The 16,560-nt window shown below is 41.4% G+C and overlaps 1 protein-coding gene across 1 annotated transcript in view; it reads right to left on the reverse strand.

The window, feature by feature from the left end:
- LOC134350465 (pleckstrin homology domain-containing family H member 2-like) overlaps positions 1–16,560 on the reverse strand; it is a 145,168-nt gene that overhangs the window by 90,426 nt on the left and 38,182 nt on the right. The window contains exon 3 of the mRNA XM_063055678.1: positions 5,732–5,794. Within this exon, the coding sequence (XP_062911748.1) occupies positions 5,732–5,794 (63 nt within the window). The remainder of the gene's footprint in view (positions 1–5,731; positions 5,795–16,560) is intronic.

Genomic DNA, 16,560 nt, shown 5'->3' on the forward strand with positions numbered 1-16,560 from the left:
AATTTTGAAACAAACATTTTGAACACAAGATTTTTGGAACATTGGGCTCACTTCTAGGGAAGGCGGATTCTGTACAGTAGGAACAGTTTGCACCTGAACTGGAGGGGGACTAATACCCTAGTCGGAAGGTTTGCTAGTGCTGCATAGTGGGGTTTAAACTAGAGTTACAGGGGGATGGGAAACAGAGCGCCAGAACAGTTCGTGGACAGGTTGTGGAGAAAGATGTTGGCAAGACCTCAGACAAAGTTAGGAATCAAAAGGTTGAGCACGGTGCAACTAGTGACCAGTGCTGTGTATATTTCAACGCAAGTATCGTAAGAAAGGCGGATGTGCTCAGGGCATGCATCAACACCTGGAATTATGACATTGTAGCCATTAGTGAGACATGGTTGCAGCAGGGGCAGGATCGACAGCTCAGTATCCTGGGGTTCCATTGTTTTAGAAGTGATAGAGTGGGAGGAATTAAAGGAAGAGGGGTGGTGTTACCAGTCAGGGAAAATGTCCATCAGGGCAGACTGCAGAACTCATCTAGTGAGGCATTATGACTGGAACTGAGGGCTAAAGGTAGGACCACGTTAATGGGGCTATATTACAGACCACCCAACAGTCCTAAGGACTTAGAGGAAGAAATTTGTAAAGAGATGGCAGGCTGTTGCAAGAAGCATAAGGTTGTTATAAATGGGGATTTTAACTTTCCATATATTGACCTGGAATCCCATATTGTAAAAGCACTAGATTTGATAGGGCTTGTCAAATATATTCATCAGTACATAGAAGTCCTGACAAGAGAGCATGTAATACTAGATCTGCTAATAGGGAATGAGACAGGTCAGGTAACAGAATTTTATGTTGGGGAATACTTTGCATTTAGTGATCACAATGCCACTAGTTTTGAAGTAAATATGGAAAAGGATAGTCTGGTCTGTAGATTAAGATTCTAAATTGGAGTAAGGCCAATTTTGACGGTAACAGAACTGATCTGGCAAGTGAGGATTGGGACAGGCTGTTTTCTGGCAAAGCTATACTTGGTAAGTGGGAGGCATTGAAAAGTGAAATTCTGAGAGTACAAAGCTTATATGTGAGTGTCAGAATAAAAGGTAAAGATAACAAGTACAGGGAACCTTGGTCTTCAAGAGATATTGAGGCCCTGGTTAAGAGAAAAAAGGAGGTGCATAGCAGCTATAGGCTAGTAGGAACAAATGAGCTGCTTATGGAATATAAGAAATGCAAGAGGACACTTAAGTAAATCAGGAAGGCTAAAAGAAGGCATGAAGTTGCTCTAGCAGACAAGGTGAAGGAGAATCCTGAGGGTCTCTAGAGATATGCTAAGAGCAAAAGGATTGCAAGGGACAAAATCGGTCCTCTGGAAGACCAGAATGGTAATCCATGTGTGCAGCCAAAACAGATGTGGGAGATCTTAAATAAATGACTTTCATCTGTATTTACTTGGGAGACAGACACAGACTCTATAGAAGTGAGGCAAAGCCGCATCAACTTCATGGTCTGTGTATAGATTATCCTGAGACAAGTTAGACTGAATAAATCCCCAGGGCCTGAGAAGGTGTTTCCCTTGGATCCTACAGAGGGCAAGTGCAGAAATTGTGCGGGACCTAGCAGAGATATGTAAACCATCCTTAGCGTCAGGAGAGATACCAAAGGATTGGAGGATAGCCAATGTTGTTCTGCTGTTTAAAAAAGGCTGGTTTCCGGTCAAGATGGCGCCAGTGTATAATGCTCCCACAGTCAACATCTTCCAGTTAGCTCATAAAAATGTCTTTTTTACTTCTTTTACATCTGCTTTACACCTCAGATGTGTTTCTGGGACTGTTAGAGCCTGTGCTTTACCGTTTGGAGATCAATTGAGTAACTCAGTGCTTTGCTGTCTCCAAGAAGATTCCAGAAAGTGAGCATGTCCTCAGATGGCCTCGATTTGAAGAAACTCGAGACACCATTTTGCTGATTAAAGCACGCATCACTGCCAATTAAAGCACTGAGGAAGACTGAGACATCGAGGCGAATGCAGAAGACAAGCGAGAGTTCAGCACTGACTGTCTTCCTTTTGATCACTGCCGAGGAGTCTGTGAGCGGCCTATTGCTGTCTGGCTCACTGTGGCAGGTGGGTAGGCCTCTCTGCCTCATGTGGTGTCCCTCTCTTTTGATGAATGTTAGTGATATCATAGGATGGTATCATAGTTCTGTGTTTATGGATTGGACTATTGTGTTTATGGACTGTGGACTTTTTCAGATTTATGGTTTTTATATTCTATGTTTTTTAACAGCATATTTCTTTTCTGTTTTGTTGTGCGAGGGAGGGGGCTTGGGCACTAATGTTCTGGTGTGATGTATGTGGATACATGCTTTGATAATAAATGAACCTTTGAACCTTGAACTTCTGAAACATAAGCCAGGAAATTATAGGCTGGTGAGTCTGATATCTGTTGTGGGAAAGTTATTGGAAGGTATTCTAAGGGACCGAATATATAAATATTTAGATAAACATGGACTGATTAAGGATAGAAAGCATGGCTTTGTGCATGGTAGGACATGCCTAACCAATCTTCTAATAGTTTTTTGAGGAAGTTACCGGGAAAGTGGACGAAGGCAAGGCAGTGGATGTTGTCTACATGGACTTTAGCAAGGCATTTGACCACTTTCTGCATGGGAGGTTGGTCAAAAAGGTTCAGTTGCTCGGCATTCAAGATGAGGTAGTAAATTGGATAAGACATTGGCTCTGTGGGAGAAGCCAGAGAGTGGTAGTAGAGGGTTGCCTCTCTTACTGGAGGCCTGTGACTAGTGGTGTGCCACAGGGATCGCTGCTGGGTCCGTTGTTATTTGTCATCCATATCAATGATGTGAATGATAATGTGGTCAACTAGATCAACAAATTTGCAGATGACACCAAGATTGGGGGTGTAGTGGACTGTGAGGAAAGCTATCATAGCTTGCAGAGTGATTTGCATCAGCTGGAAAAATGGGCCAAAAATGGCAGATGGAATTTAATGCAGACAAGTGCGAGGTTTTGCACTTCGGTAAGACCAACCAGGGTGGGTTTTATACAGTGAACAGTAAGGTACTGAAGAGTTGGTAGAACAAAGGGATCTGGGAATAATATGTTGAAAGTGGCATCTCAGGTTAATAGGGTTGTAAGGAAAGAGTTTGGCACATTGGCCTTCATAAATCAGTTGAGTTCAGGAGATGGGATGTTATGTTGAAGTTGTATAAGACATTGGTGAAGCCTAATTTGGAATGTGGTGTGCAGTTTTGGTCACCTACCTACAGGAAGATGTAAATAAGGTTGAAAATTTTACAAGGATGTTGCTGGGTCTGGAGGAGCTGAGTTATAAGGAAAGATTGAATAGGCTAGGACTTTATTCCTTAGAACATAGAAGATTGAGAGGAGATTTGATAGAGGTATGCAAAATTATGAGGGGTACAAGACCATAAGACCATAAGATATAGGAGCAGAAGTAGGTCATTCGGCCCATCGAGTCTGCTCCGCCATTCAACCATGGGCTGATCCAATTCTTCCAATCACCCCCACTCCCCTGCCTTCACCCCATACCCTTTGATGTCCTGAATAATCAAGAACCTATCTATCTCTGCCTTAAATGCACCCAATGACTTGGCCTCCACAGCCACTCATGGCAACAAACTCCACAGATTTACCAATCTCTGACTAAAGCAATTTCTCCGCGTCTCAGTTCTAAATGGACGTCCTTCAATCCTGAAGTTGTGCCCTCTTGTACTAGAATCCCCTACCATGGGAAATAACTTTGCCATATCTAATCTGTTCAGGCCTCTTAACATTCGGTGTAGATAGGTTTAATGCAAACAGCTTTTTTCCACTGAAGTTGGGTGGGACTACACTAGAAGTCAAGTGTTAAGGGTGAAAGGTGAGAAGTTTAAAGGGAACATGAGGGGATACTTCTTCACTCAGAAGGTCAAGAGGGAATGGAATGATCTGCCAGCACAATTGGTGCATGCAGGCTCAATTTCAACGTTTAAGAGAAGTTGAGATAGGTACATGAATGGTAGGGGTAGGGAGGGCTATGGTCCCAGCGCAAGTTGACAGAAGTAGGCAGATTAAATGGTTTTGGCATGGACTAGATGGGCCAAAGGACCTATTTCTGTGCTGTAGAACAAAGGGATCTGTGAACCCTTTAGTGGATAAGAATGTAAGTCAGGGCAATGGTAGCTGATCAGCCCTTCTTGCCTTCTCCTCTATCATTAAGATTATGGCTGATCTACTCAGTGGCATTTTCAAGCACTATTCTGACATCCTTTGGTTTACTGAATCTCCTGATCTCCACTTTGACTGAGCATAATGATTTCCAGCCTTCCGCAGTGAAGCGTTCCAAAGATTCATGACCCTCTGAGTGACCTTCTCATTCAGTCCAAATCTGCCTATCGTTATTTTGAAACTATGCTCCTTTGTCCTAAACAGGAATGTCTAGTCAGTCAGGTGAAAGACCTCCCTGTATCTAGCCTGTCAAGCACAAAGAAATTTGTATGTTTTGGTGAGATCATCTCTCAATCCTCTAGACTCTGGAGAGGATAGAGAGATGATCTCATCAGACTTTAATGTAGTCATTAGACAAATCTGCCATCCTTACAAGAAGTCGAATAACCATATGCTGCCCTCCTTGTATGACAAGTATATCCTTTATTGCATTAGGAGACCACAACATTTCAGTACTCCAGACTCTAAGATCTTATATAATTACAAGACATGTTGCTTTCTCCTGAGTTCAAATTCTCTTGTAGTAAGGCCATTTGCCTTCTTAATTACTTGCTGCACCTGAATATTGGTCTTTAGTGACTTGTGTCCAGGCACACCCAAGCCCCTTTGAACATCAGCACTGTCCAATCTCTTGCCGAAGTGAACGTGATCATATTTTTCACATTTGTGTTTGATCTTCCATAGTTTATTCTCTTGCATTAACTCAAGGGAATGTGGGTGAGTAAAATGGGATTAGGGTTGGGTTAATCTAAATAGCTGTTTATTGTTCATTTATTTTGAACACCCGTTTCACTCTACACTTACAATTCTGTAAGCTTAGCTTCATTAGCGAATTTAGAAATCTGTCATTTCATTTCCTCAACACGATCACTGATATATTGTGACTGGTTGGAGCCCAAGCAGGACCCTAATAGTCACCGGATAATAAATGGAAAACCATCAACTTTTTTCTGTTCTTTGTTTACTCACAATAATCAATTCTCAGTCAATGTCCGTAAATCACCTCATTTCCGTGTGCTCTACTTGGCAGCCAATCTCCTGTGCAGGATCTTATCTAACACCTTCTGAAAATCCACGTACAATCCACCTACTAGTTTAGTTGCACCCTTGAAAAACTCTTGCAGATAAGTCAAATATAATTTCCTTTTTTGTAAATACATGTTAGTTCTGCTCAGTCCTATTATTCTTTGAGGTGTGTAGCACAGTGGTTAAGTTACTAGACCAAAAAGTAATGGTCTGAACAAACTAATTAAAATTAAAATAATTTAGTTAATCTGATTTTAGGATATGATAGTGGCAGTGATGGCAAGCTCATAAAACTATAAATAGTTGTAAAACAACAAGAGATTCACTTATGTCCTTCAGGGCCTCAATGAAGATCAATGCTGTTTAGTGAGTAGTGACCATCTGCGCTGAGATAGTTCCCATAAATCACAGGGAGGTGCATGTGCTAGAGTCACACTGGAACAATCAAGTTTGTTTATACACCACCTGCTGGTTCGCCTTGTCAGCACGACGGTTGGCATCCATTACTTGCCTCTCCAGTTGTTGCATCTGAAAAGCAGAAATCATTGTGTTAATATGGAGGAAAACTGCAAAACAATTTCCACAGGAAGATTCTAAAAATGCTTTGTAGCATGTGGAGATGGTTCCTTTCCTTTGGATGATTGGGAAAGGAAACCAACTGCTGGCTTAATCCAGGTAAAAAACAGGAATCCATTTCAACATTCAGCATTTGGTGGTTCCTCCAATGTTCATTTTATGATGTCAGTGATCTTCACAACCCTATCCCCCATCATGTAGGTCTTAAGGTTTTCTGTTTCTTTCTAGAGAACAGACCTAGGCAGCTGCCCTCCAGCAGCACTCCTCTCCATCTGACAGAATTGGTCCACAGTCTCAACTATTTCTCTTTCAGTTCCTCTCCAAACCCAAGGTGTAGTCACGGGCCCAGGCTATGCCTGCCTTTTTGTTGGTACATGGAACAGTACATATTTGATATTTACAATGGGAATGATCCCCAACTCTTTTTGTGCTAGATCAATGACTGCATTGGTGCTGCTTCTTGCACCAATGTTGAGCTCATCAATCTCATCAACCATGTCTGCAGCTTGCACCCTGCTCTCAGCTTTACTTTGTCCATCTTAAACAACTCTCTCCCCTTTCTCATCTTCCTGATCGCCTGCTTATATCTTTTATAAATCTACTGACTCACAACTATATTGACTATGCGTACTTCATACCACCATGTCACTTGTAAAAGTGCTATTCCCTTTTCTCAGTTTATCTATCTTCACCACATCTGTTTTCATGACAATACATTCTATTCTTCAAAGAATGGGGTTTCCTTTCCTCTACCATCGATGTTCCCCTCCGCATTTCCCAGACATCTGCCCTCGCCTCATCTCCCCGCAGCCGTAACAGGTAGGTAAGGACAGTTCCTCTTTTCCTTACCTACCACTGCACAGGCCTCCGGATCCAACACATCACTCTCCACAACCTCCATCATCTTCAACACATCTTTCCCTCCCCTTCCCACTCTTTGGCTTCTGTAGGGATCACAATATCGTTCTCCATGCAACTTCCTTGTCCCCATGTTTCTCATCACTCATCTTCGTCTTGGCACTTCCCACTGTAAGTGCTACACCTGTCCCTACACATCCTCCCTCTCCACCATTCAGGGCCACCGACACTCCTTCCAAGTGAGGCGACCATTCATGTGTGAGTATGTCAAAGTTGTATGGTATCCTGTGCAGCTTCCTTTAAAATCACTGAGACTCGATGTATATTAACTGACCAATTCATTGAGCCCTTTTGCTCTGTTCACCACAAAAAGGGGCTTTCCCAGTGGCCACCCATTTTCCATTCCAACATGTCATAATGAGACAACTCTCAGGTTGGAAGAGCAACACCTCATATTCTGTTTGGGCAGCCTCTTTACTGATGGTGTGAACATCCATTTCTCCCCCCTCCCCCTTTTCTCTTTTGCCAATCTCCATTCTGACACCTCCCTTACCCCTTCTCTTATCCTCACCTGCCTCTCACTTCCCTCTGATGTCCCTCATCCTTGCCTTTCTCCCATGGTCCATTTTCCACTCCTATCAGATTCTTTCTTCTTCAGCCCTTTATCCAGCTATCACCCCCAGCTTCTCACTTCATCCCCACTCCCCCACCTACCTAGCTTCTCTGTCACCAGGTTTTATCCTTTATATCTCCCTCTCCCTTCCCCTCCCCTCCCCCGTGGGAACGATAGCAGGACAGTGGTGTGCTTCTCTGGCATGATATGGGAGGTCCTCCAGTGTCTCTGATGACTACACCTGTGAAAAGTACATCTGACTTCTTACAGACCATGTCAGAGAACTGGAGCTGGATGATCTTTTGATCATTCGAGAGACTGAAGGATCGACAGACAGGAGTTACAGGGAGACAGTCACAGTTAAATTGCAGAGGCAAGTAGCTGGGTGATTGTCAGGAGAGGAAAAAGGAGTAGGCAGTCAGTGTAGAGTATCCCTGTCATGTTCCCTTCATGTTGTATGAGGGGAAAACCTGCTGAAGGATGCCCTACTGAAATGTGTCTATTTGAAATCAATGAATTGATAAAAACACAAGACCATGAATAGCCATGTGGCCCTTCAAGCCTACTGCTTCATTGGATAAGATCATAGCTGATCTGACCTTGGCCTCAAATTTATCTTCCTGCTATTTCCATTACACTGATTGTCTGAAATCTGTTTGCTTTGATCTCGAATTAAATCCACTTTGAAGTCTCCACAACTGGTTGGAAAATAAAAATGACCTGTGACCCACAGAGATAAAGTTTCTCGTGAAAAGGAGCAGTTCCAAAATTGATATCTGTGGAGCACCACTAGTCACTAGTCAGAGAAGATCCTGTTTATTCCCATGATTTGCCTCCTGACAGCCAATCTTCTGTCCATGCCAGAATCTTTCCTGTAATATCATCCACTCTTATCTTGTTAAACAGGCTCATGTGCGGCATCTTATCGAAGGCCTTCTGAAAATCCAAGAATGCAGTATCCACTGGCTCTCCCTTGTCTATCCTGCCTACTATTCCTACAAAAAATTCCAACAAATTTGTCAGGCAAGATGTCCCTTTAAGGAAACTATGCTGACTTTAGCCTTCCTTTTTTATGTGCCTCCAAGTACCCCAAAACCTCATCCTTAATAATGGATTCTAAATTGGCTCCTCCATTACCTCACAAACCTGCATGTTAACTTTCCATTTCGTGTACAGTACAATGAAAATCAAGTCCCTCTGTACCACAGCATCTATAGTCTTTCATTTAAATAATATTGTTTTACTATTCTTCCAATCAAAGCCCTTAACTTCATTTTTCCTCACATTGAACTTCATCTGACAATTTTTTTGCACACTCACTCAATTTGGCTATATTGCTCGGCAATGTTGTTTTCCAAATATCTTTGTACTTTTTAGCAGAACCGGCTACAAAATACCCAATCGCTCCCTCCAAGTCATTGACGTAGAGTGTCAACAATAGAAACTACAGCAGTAATCCTGAGTATCCCTCTAGTTTCCATCTGAAAATAATCCATTTTTCCTCATTTTCTATTTTTGACCAATTAGCCACTCCTCTGTCCCTGTTAATGTCTATGTCAGGAGCTCATTTATTTTGCATCGTAACCTTTTATTATAATAATGCCTGAAGGAAAATGATCTTTTGGTTCTCTTTGATCCACCGTATTTATTTGGCCATCAAAGAATGCTATTAAATTTATTGAACAAGTTTTCTTTCTATAAAACTATACTGATTCTATTTGATTGTATTTTGATTTTCTAAATGTCTTGGCTCTACTTCCCAGAAAAATAGATTTCAGCAATTTCCTAATGATGGATGTTAAGCAAATTTCAATGCTAAGGACTACTCACTGTAAAATCTCTTGAAAATATTCAACCTGGTTGAATAGGTTGTAGCTAAGCTTTACATAATTAAGCAACAATTACAACTGAGCAACTCAAGTGTGCAGGAAAATGTTTTAAGCATGAAGTTTAGTTTTCTGAAAATCTAAAATTGACAGGTTTTGCAAATTGCAGACATTAGTGAATATGGGACAAAAATTATATCGGGGTAGTCACATATCAACCATTGATCTCACTGGCAGATCAGTCTTGAGGAGTTAAGAGCATGTCCTTAATCCTATAATCAGGATGTTAGGGTAAGGGTGATGAACTTAGAGCATGAATCAGTACATAGAACTACAATGTTGAAACCATAACTGAAAAGTTTCAGAAAAGATAGAGGAGGAGGTAAAAGAGGGGGCCGAATTGCATTACAAATCAAGGACAATATCACAGGTGCACTCAGAGGAGACATAATGGAGGGATCAGACATGGAGTCCATTTGCGAGTAGGAAGGGTGTAATCACACTGATGGGATTGTACTACTGACTCCCTAATAGCCACCGGGGCATTGGGGAACAGATTACGTAATCAGATTAAGGAAAAGTGCAAAAAATTAACAGGGTTTTTGTCATGGGGGATTTGAACTTCGCTAAGATAAACAGGGACCATCTTAGTTTAGGGGTTTAGATGGGGCAGAATTTATTAAGTGCATGTCAGAAGGTTTCTTAAATCAATATGTGGACGGTCCAATGAGAGGAGGGGACATACTGGACCTGGTGTCGGGTATTGAGCCTGGCCAGTTGACTGATCTTTCAGTGGGTGAACAGTTAGGGAACAGTGACCACAACTCCTTAACTTTCAGGACAGTATGGTCCTTGTGGGAGAGTTTTAAATTGGAGTAGATCAAATTGCGAAGGCAAGAACTAAGAAGCGTTAATTGAGAACAGCTTTTTTTTGGGCAAGCCAACAGCAGACATGTGGAGGGTGTTTAAAGATCAATTGCGCAGAGTACAGGAAATGCATGTTCCTATTGGAAGAAAGGACGGGGGTAGAAAGATAAGAAACCTTCCATGTCCATAGACGTGATGAATCTAGTCAAGAAAAAATAGGAAATATATGTAAAGCTTCAGAAGTCAGGATCAAACGAAGCACATGAGGGGTATAAAGAAGCCAGAAAAGAACCAAAGAAGAGGATTAGGAAAGACAGGAGAGGCCATGAAAAATCCTTGGCAAATATGATTAAATTGAATCCCATGGCATTCTATACATACATCAAGAGTAAGCAGATAACCAGGGACCACTCAAGGATAGAGGGGGAAACATTTGCTTGGATGTAGAGAGTGTGAGTGAGGTACTTAATGTGTACTTTGCTTCAGTATTTACTGAGTAAAAAGATATGGAGGACAGGGAGATCAGTGCTGAGTGTACAAATGCGTTAGGGTGTTTAGACGTCAAGGAAGAGGAAGTGTTGGATCTCCTAATGAGTATTAAGGTGGCTAAGTCCCCAGGGCCTGATAGGATTTAACCCAGGCTATTGAAGAAGGCAAGATATGAGATTGCTGGGACTTGACCAGTATCTTTGTGTCCTCTCTAGCTACAGGTGAGTGGAGGACTGGTGAGTGGCTAATGTTGTAGCTCTATTTAAGAAGGGAACAAGGGAGAATCCTAAGAACTATCGACAGATGAGTCTCATGTCAGTTGTAGGGAAATTGCTAGGGAAAATTCTTAGGGATAGGATTTTTGAGCATTTGGAAACCCATGGCTTAATTAGGGAGAGCTAGCATTGCTTTGTACGTGGCAGGTCGTGCCTTACCAACTTGAGTGAGTTTTTTTGACAAGGTGATGAGAGAGACTGCTGAGGGTAGGGCAGTGGATGTTGCCTACATTGACTTCAGTAAGGTGTTTGACAAAGTCCCTCATGGGCGGCTAATCCAGAGGACTAAGATACATGGGACCCGCCAGAAATTGGCTGCCTGGATTCAGAACTGGCTTGTGCGTAGCAGCTAGAGCGTAGTGGTTGAAGGGACTGATTCGAGTAGGAGGTCTGTAATTAGTGGAGTTTCTTGGGGATCTGTACTGAGACCTCTGCTGTTTGTAGTGTACATAAATGACCTGGATGTAAATGTAGATAGGTGAATTAGTGAATCTGTGGATAATACCAAGTTTTGTGGAGTTGTGGATAGTGTAGAAGACTGGAAAAGAATACAGCAGGATATAGATCATTTGCAGGTATGGGCTGAGAAACAGCAGGTGGGGTTTAACCCAGATAAATGTGAGGTGTTGCACCTCGCTAAGGCAAATGCAAGGAGACAGTACACTGTTAAGGGAAAGATCCTTTACAGTGTTGCTGAGCAGAGAGACCATAATTTACAGCTCCTTGAAAGTGGCTACACAGGTTGATAAGATTGTTAAGGAGGCTTATGGAATGTTTGCTCTTATTACTTGAGGCATTGAGTTCAAAAGTCAGGAGACTATGTTGCAACTTTATAAAACTCTGGTTAGACCACATCTGGAGTATTGCATACAGTTCTGGTCTCCCCACTACAGGAAGGATTTTGAGGCTTTGGAGAGGGTGCAGAAGAGGTTTACCAGGATGCTGCCTGGTTTAGAGGGTGTGTGCTATCAGGAGAGGCTGAATAAACTTGAGTTGTTTTCTCTGGAGCAACAAAGGCTGAGGGGAGAGCTGATAGAGGCTTACAAGGTTATGAGAGGCACAGATTGAGTCAAGAGAAGGTATGCATTGAAGGTGAGGGGGGTAAGTTCAAGGGGATGTGAGGGATGATGGTAGAGGCAAATATACTGGAGGCTTTTAAGAGACGTTTGGCCAGGCACATGGATGTAAGGAAGATGGAGGGATATGGACATGGCGTAGGTAGGAAGAATTAGTGTTTGCATGTTCTTAATTTGCTTTTTAGCTGATTTGGCACAGCATTGTGGGCTGAATGGCCTGTTTCTGTGAGGTACTCTTCTAAGTTCTAGTCCATTATTATGATGAGATTTTGAGGTACTTGGAAGCACATAATAAAATAGGCCAAAGTCATCATGGTTTGCTTAAGGGGAAATCTTGCCAGACAAACCTGTTGGAATTCTTTGAGGAAATAACAGGCAGGATCGACAAAGGAGAATTATTGGATGTCGTTTTACTTGATTTTTCCGAAGGCCTTTGACAAAATGCCACACTTGAGGCTGATAAACAAGGTAAAAGCCCTTGGTGTTATTTTTCAGGTTGGCTGCCACTGACTAGTCGTGTTCCACATGGGTTGGTATTGGAGTCGCTTTTCACATGGTCAATGATCTGGATGTTGGAATTGATGGCTCTGTGGTCAATTTTGCAGACAATACAAAGATAGGTGGGGGTGGGCAGATAGTGTTGAGGAAGCAGGGAGTCTGCAGAAGGATTTAGACAGATTAGGAGAATGGGCAAAGAAGTGCCAGATGGAACACAGTGTAGGAAAGTGTATGGTCATGCACTTTGATAGAAGGAATAAAGGTGCAGACTATTTTCTAAATGGGGAGAGGTGCAAAGTGATTCAGGAGACCATGTGCAGGACTCCCTAGAGGTTAATATCCAGGTTGAATCAGTAGTAAGGAAGGCAACTGCAATGTTAACATTCATTTCAAGAGTATTCGAATATAAATACAAGGATGTAATGTGGAGGATTTTTAAGACATTTTTCGGGCCATGCTTGGAGTATTGCGAGCAGTTTTGGGCTGCATATCTAAGAAAGGATGTGTTGGCATTGGAGAAGATCCAGAGGAAGTTCACAAAATTGATTTTGGGAATGAAAGGGTTAATGCATGAACAGTGTTTGGCTGCTCTGGGTCTGTACTCACTGGAGTTTAGAAGAATGAAGGGGGATCTCATTGAAACCTATTAAGTATTGGGAAGCATAGATAGAGTACATGTGGAGAGGATGTTTCCTGTAGCGGGAGAGTCAAGGATCAGAGGGCACAGCCTCAAAATAGAAGGACAGAGTTGAGGAGGAAATTCTTTAGCCAGTGGTGAATTTGTGGAATTTGTTGCCACAGACGACTATGGAGGCCAAGTCATTGAGTATATTTAAAGTGGAGGTTGATAAGTTCTTGATTAATCAGGGTGTCAAAGGTCACAGAGAGAGAAGGCAAGATAATCAGGCTGAGATGGATAATAAATTAGTCATGATGGAGTGTGAGAGCAAACTCGATGGGCTGAATGGCTTAATTCTGTTCTGTTTTATGGTCTTATCATCTATGCTGCCACTTGCCTATTTGTCGTAGGATACAGAGAATTGCAAAGAATACGATGATAACATTAGAACTGTAGGAGACAGATTCTCTCCGTTATCAATATGCTTTCAATATACAGGACTGGCAAAGTTGACAAGAGATTTTCCTGCTTGAAATGGGAATCCAAATCACAAGGTATAAATATAAATAATAATTAACACCACATCAGGAATTACGGAGATGTGGAGCTCAGTATCACAGAGTAGCTGAGGCATTTAGACAGATATGAGAACAAGCAGTAAATGGAGGGATAAAGAGCATGTGCTGGCAACTGGGATTACTTCGATCAGTTGTACAGACATGGGCCAAAGGGCCTGTGCTTGCGCTGTACTGTTCTATGTGCTTTGACAGAATTAATATACAAGATTGAAAATATATTTCTCGTGCAAGGTTAAGTAAATTGGGAAAAATGCATCGGAGCGAGGAAGAAAATAATGACATGGATCAGAGAAACCGGGAATGTGCCTTTCTGCAAAGATATTCAGCATACCATCTCTAGATTAAACATTGGTGAATTGCTGCTGAAATTTAATTAGCTAAAACTGAATAGTTTACCAAAAATAGCAATGTCAAGTTTCACAATGCTTGTTCAGAGAGGACCAGTGAACATTAGCAAACTATCTCCTGGGATTATCTGATGGATCCAATTACCACACGAGATTTCTTTTGGTCAAAAATCAGTAATGTGACCACAACAGTGTTGGATTATCGAATTTGCTTCAAAAGACACAACCCTTGATTAAAATATGTCTCTCCAGTAGCCAAATTGACCCCAAAGAGCAGACATCCCACCTCTCCCGGAAGTTCCGGGAGTCTGCTGCGTATTGATAGCGGCTCCCTGATGCCCGGAATTTATATACCATATCCCAGAAATCGATTTTTTTGAGAGGGAGAGCGAGAGCGAGCATCCTGATTGGTCTCTCTTCGTGCTAAGTAGACCTATCAGTTTTCTCTGTGGCCGGGCTTTACAGTCGACCTCGAAAATAATGACAGCGTTTCTCGCTGCACTGTTTGCAACAGTGACTTTTCTATTGCCCGTGGTGGGTTAAAATATAAAAGACATGTTGAGGTGAGTTTAACAGGTGTCATTCATTTATTAGCATAGCTAACGTTATTTAAACTAGCTGGCTAGCTGCTAAGGAGCTACTCTATTGATGTCCCACGTGATGAGGCCAAACTCCCTGTAGACTTGCTTAAAGTTGTAATAGAATAAATATGATAATATAATATAATGTAAGTACATATTTTAATGTCACATTTTCTGCATACACCCAACTTGGTTTACAGATTAGACAAAATCACTAAACAAAGTATTACATACACCCTTGGAGGTCGACCGGGGGGGGGGGGGTGGGATATGGGGTTGCAACCTCCCTGAAATGAGTTTTTACAGGGTGGGATGTCTGAAAGAGTCCCCATTCCATTGTGTGTGAAAGAATTATGCAACAGAACAGCCTCTGAATAAAAAGGTGAGTGTTTAAAGACTTTGATTTAGAATCAACTTCTGTTAACAGCAAATTGGTTAATGACAAAGGACTTTTATCAGAGTATTTTCCTTTCTTTAATACATTAACGCAGGTTTAGATGGACCTTGCAAATTATGGAATAGTTGGTGTTTTAAACATGCCTCTGCCACATTTAAAACACTAACAATTAAATGTAAAAATACCACCCAATGGATTAAGCTTTGTATAATGTACACATCAGGTCCCATAAACGAGATGCCTCTGTTTACTAAATCAAAACATAATCAGCACTGTACAAAATAATACCATTATAGGCAGCATTAGAAGGTCCATTATTACTAACATTTACATAATAAGCACATTTTTCTCATATACACCTGAATAAAATGCCCACAGTTTTAATCTGGCCTTCCTTCCATTAGTATCAGTGGGATTGCCTTGTAAAGTTTTAAAAAAAAATATGATAAAATTTGCCATTATTTGCCAGTGCAAAATACATGGGTAATTTTTGTCTACTGATTCTACTTGTTGCATATATATTCATTTCCAGTGAAGTCAACGTAACTGTGTGGAGTCAGGTACAAGTGTCGGCTTTGCATGAATTTAATGTCAGTCACTGAAGATTAAGCTATGTGTAAATGGCAAAGTGATGTAAAGTAGAAACTGACACTGGAAATTTCCTTTCTTTAAACAAGCATAACATTTTGTAAAAAGGTGATATAAAAATAGGAGTGGGTTATTCAGGCTCTTCAATATACAGTGTCACAGCCAACCTTCTACCTTAAATTCACTTCCTGTGGTATTCCCATGTACCTCAAATCACCTGCATCCAATATTTCATCATCTATATTTAATATACTCATTGAGCAGACATCCATAACCCTTGCAGACAGTAAATTCCAAAGATTAAGAGCATTTAGAATAAAGATATTTCTCCTTTTTCTGTCAAATAGCAAACCTCTTGATTGTGACCTTTATTTTGGACTCTCAAGGCAGGGTAAACATCTTGCAATCTACCATATCAAGACACTTATAGTTGTTATACTTTTTAGCAGGACTATTTCCTTTTCCTCTAAACTGTAGCAAATGTCAGCCAAGTCCAAGAACTTTGCTAATCATAGAAACAGTGTAATTTTTATGTACAGTTTCTAAAGAGAGAACAGATAGGAGAATAAAGTTGTGCACAGCCCCTCTGGCTGTTTTCTCACTAATTGTTACAGTAAAGCATCTTTATTTATATACATTGATCACTTTAAATGACAAACCAAATGTCCCTCTCTTCTTCTGCTTTAAACATTGAGAAGCGTAGATAGAGTGCATGTGGAGAATACGTTTCCTCTGGTGGGAGAGTGTAGGACCACAGGGCACAGCCTCAGAATAGACAGACATTCATTTAGAACAGATGTGAGGAAGAATTGTTTTCAGCCAAAGGGTGGTGAATCTGTTGAATTCTATGCTACGACAGCTGTGGAGGCCAAGTCATTGTGCATATTTGAAAGGGGCGGGGTTGATAAGTTTTTGATTAGTCAGGGTGTCAAAGGTTTTGGGGAGAAGACAGGAGAATGAATAAGGCAGGAAATAAATCAACCATGATAGAGTGCCAGAGGAGACTCGGTGGGCTGAATAGCTTAATTCTGCTCCTATGCGTTCTGTTATTATGGTCTTCTGTTACAAAGCTGGGATACAAGGCACTGAATACAGTGATCTGTCAG

This window comes from Mobula hypostoma, chromosome 8, assembly GCF_963921235.1.
Source record: "Mobula hypostoma chromosome 8, sMobHyp1.1, whole genome shotgun sequence".
Taxonomy (NCBI): Eukaryota; Metazoa; Chordata; class Chondrichthyes; order Myliobatiformes; family Myliobatidae; genus Mobula; species Mobula hypostoma.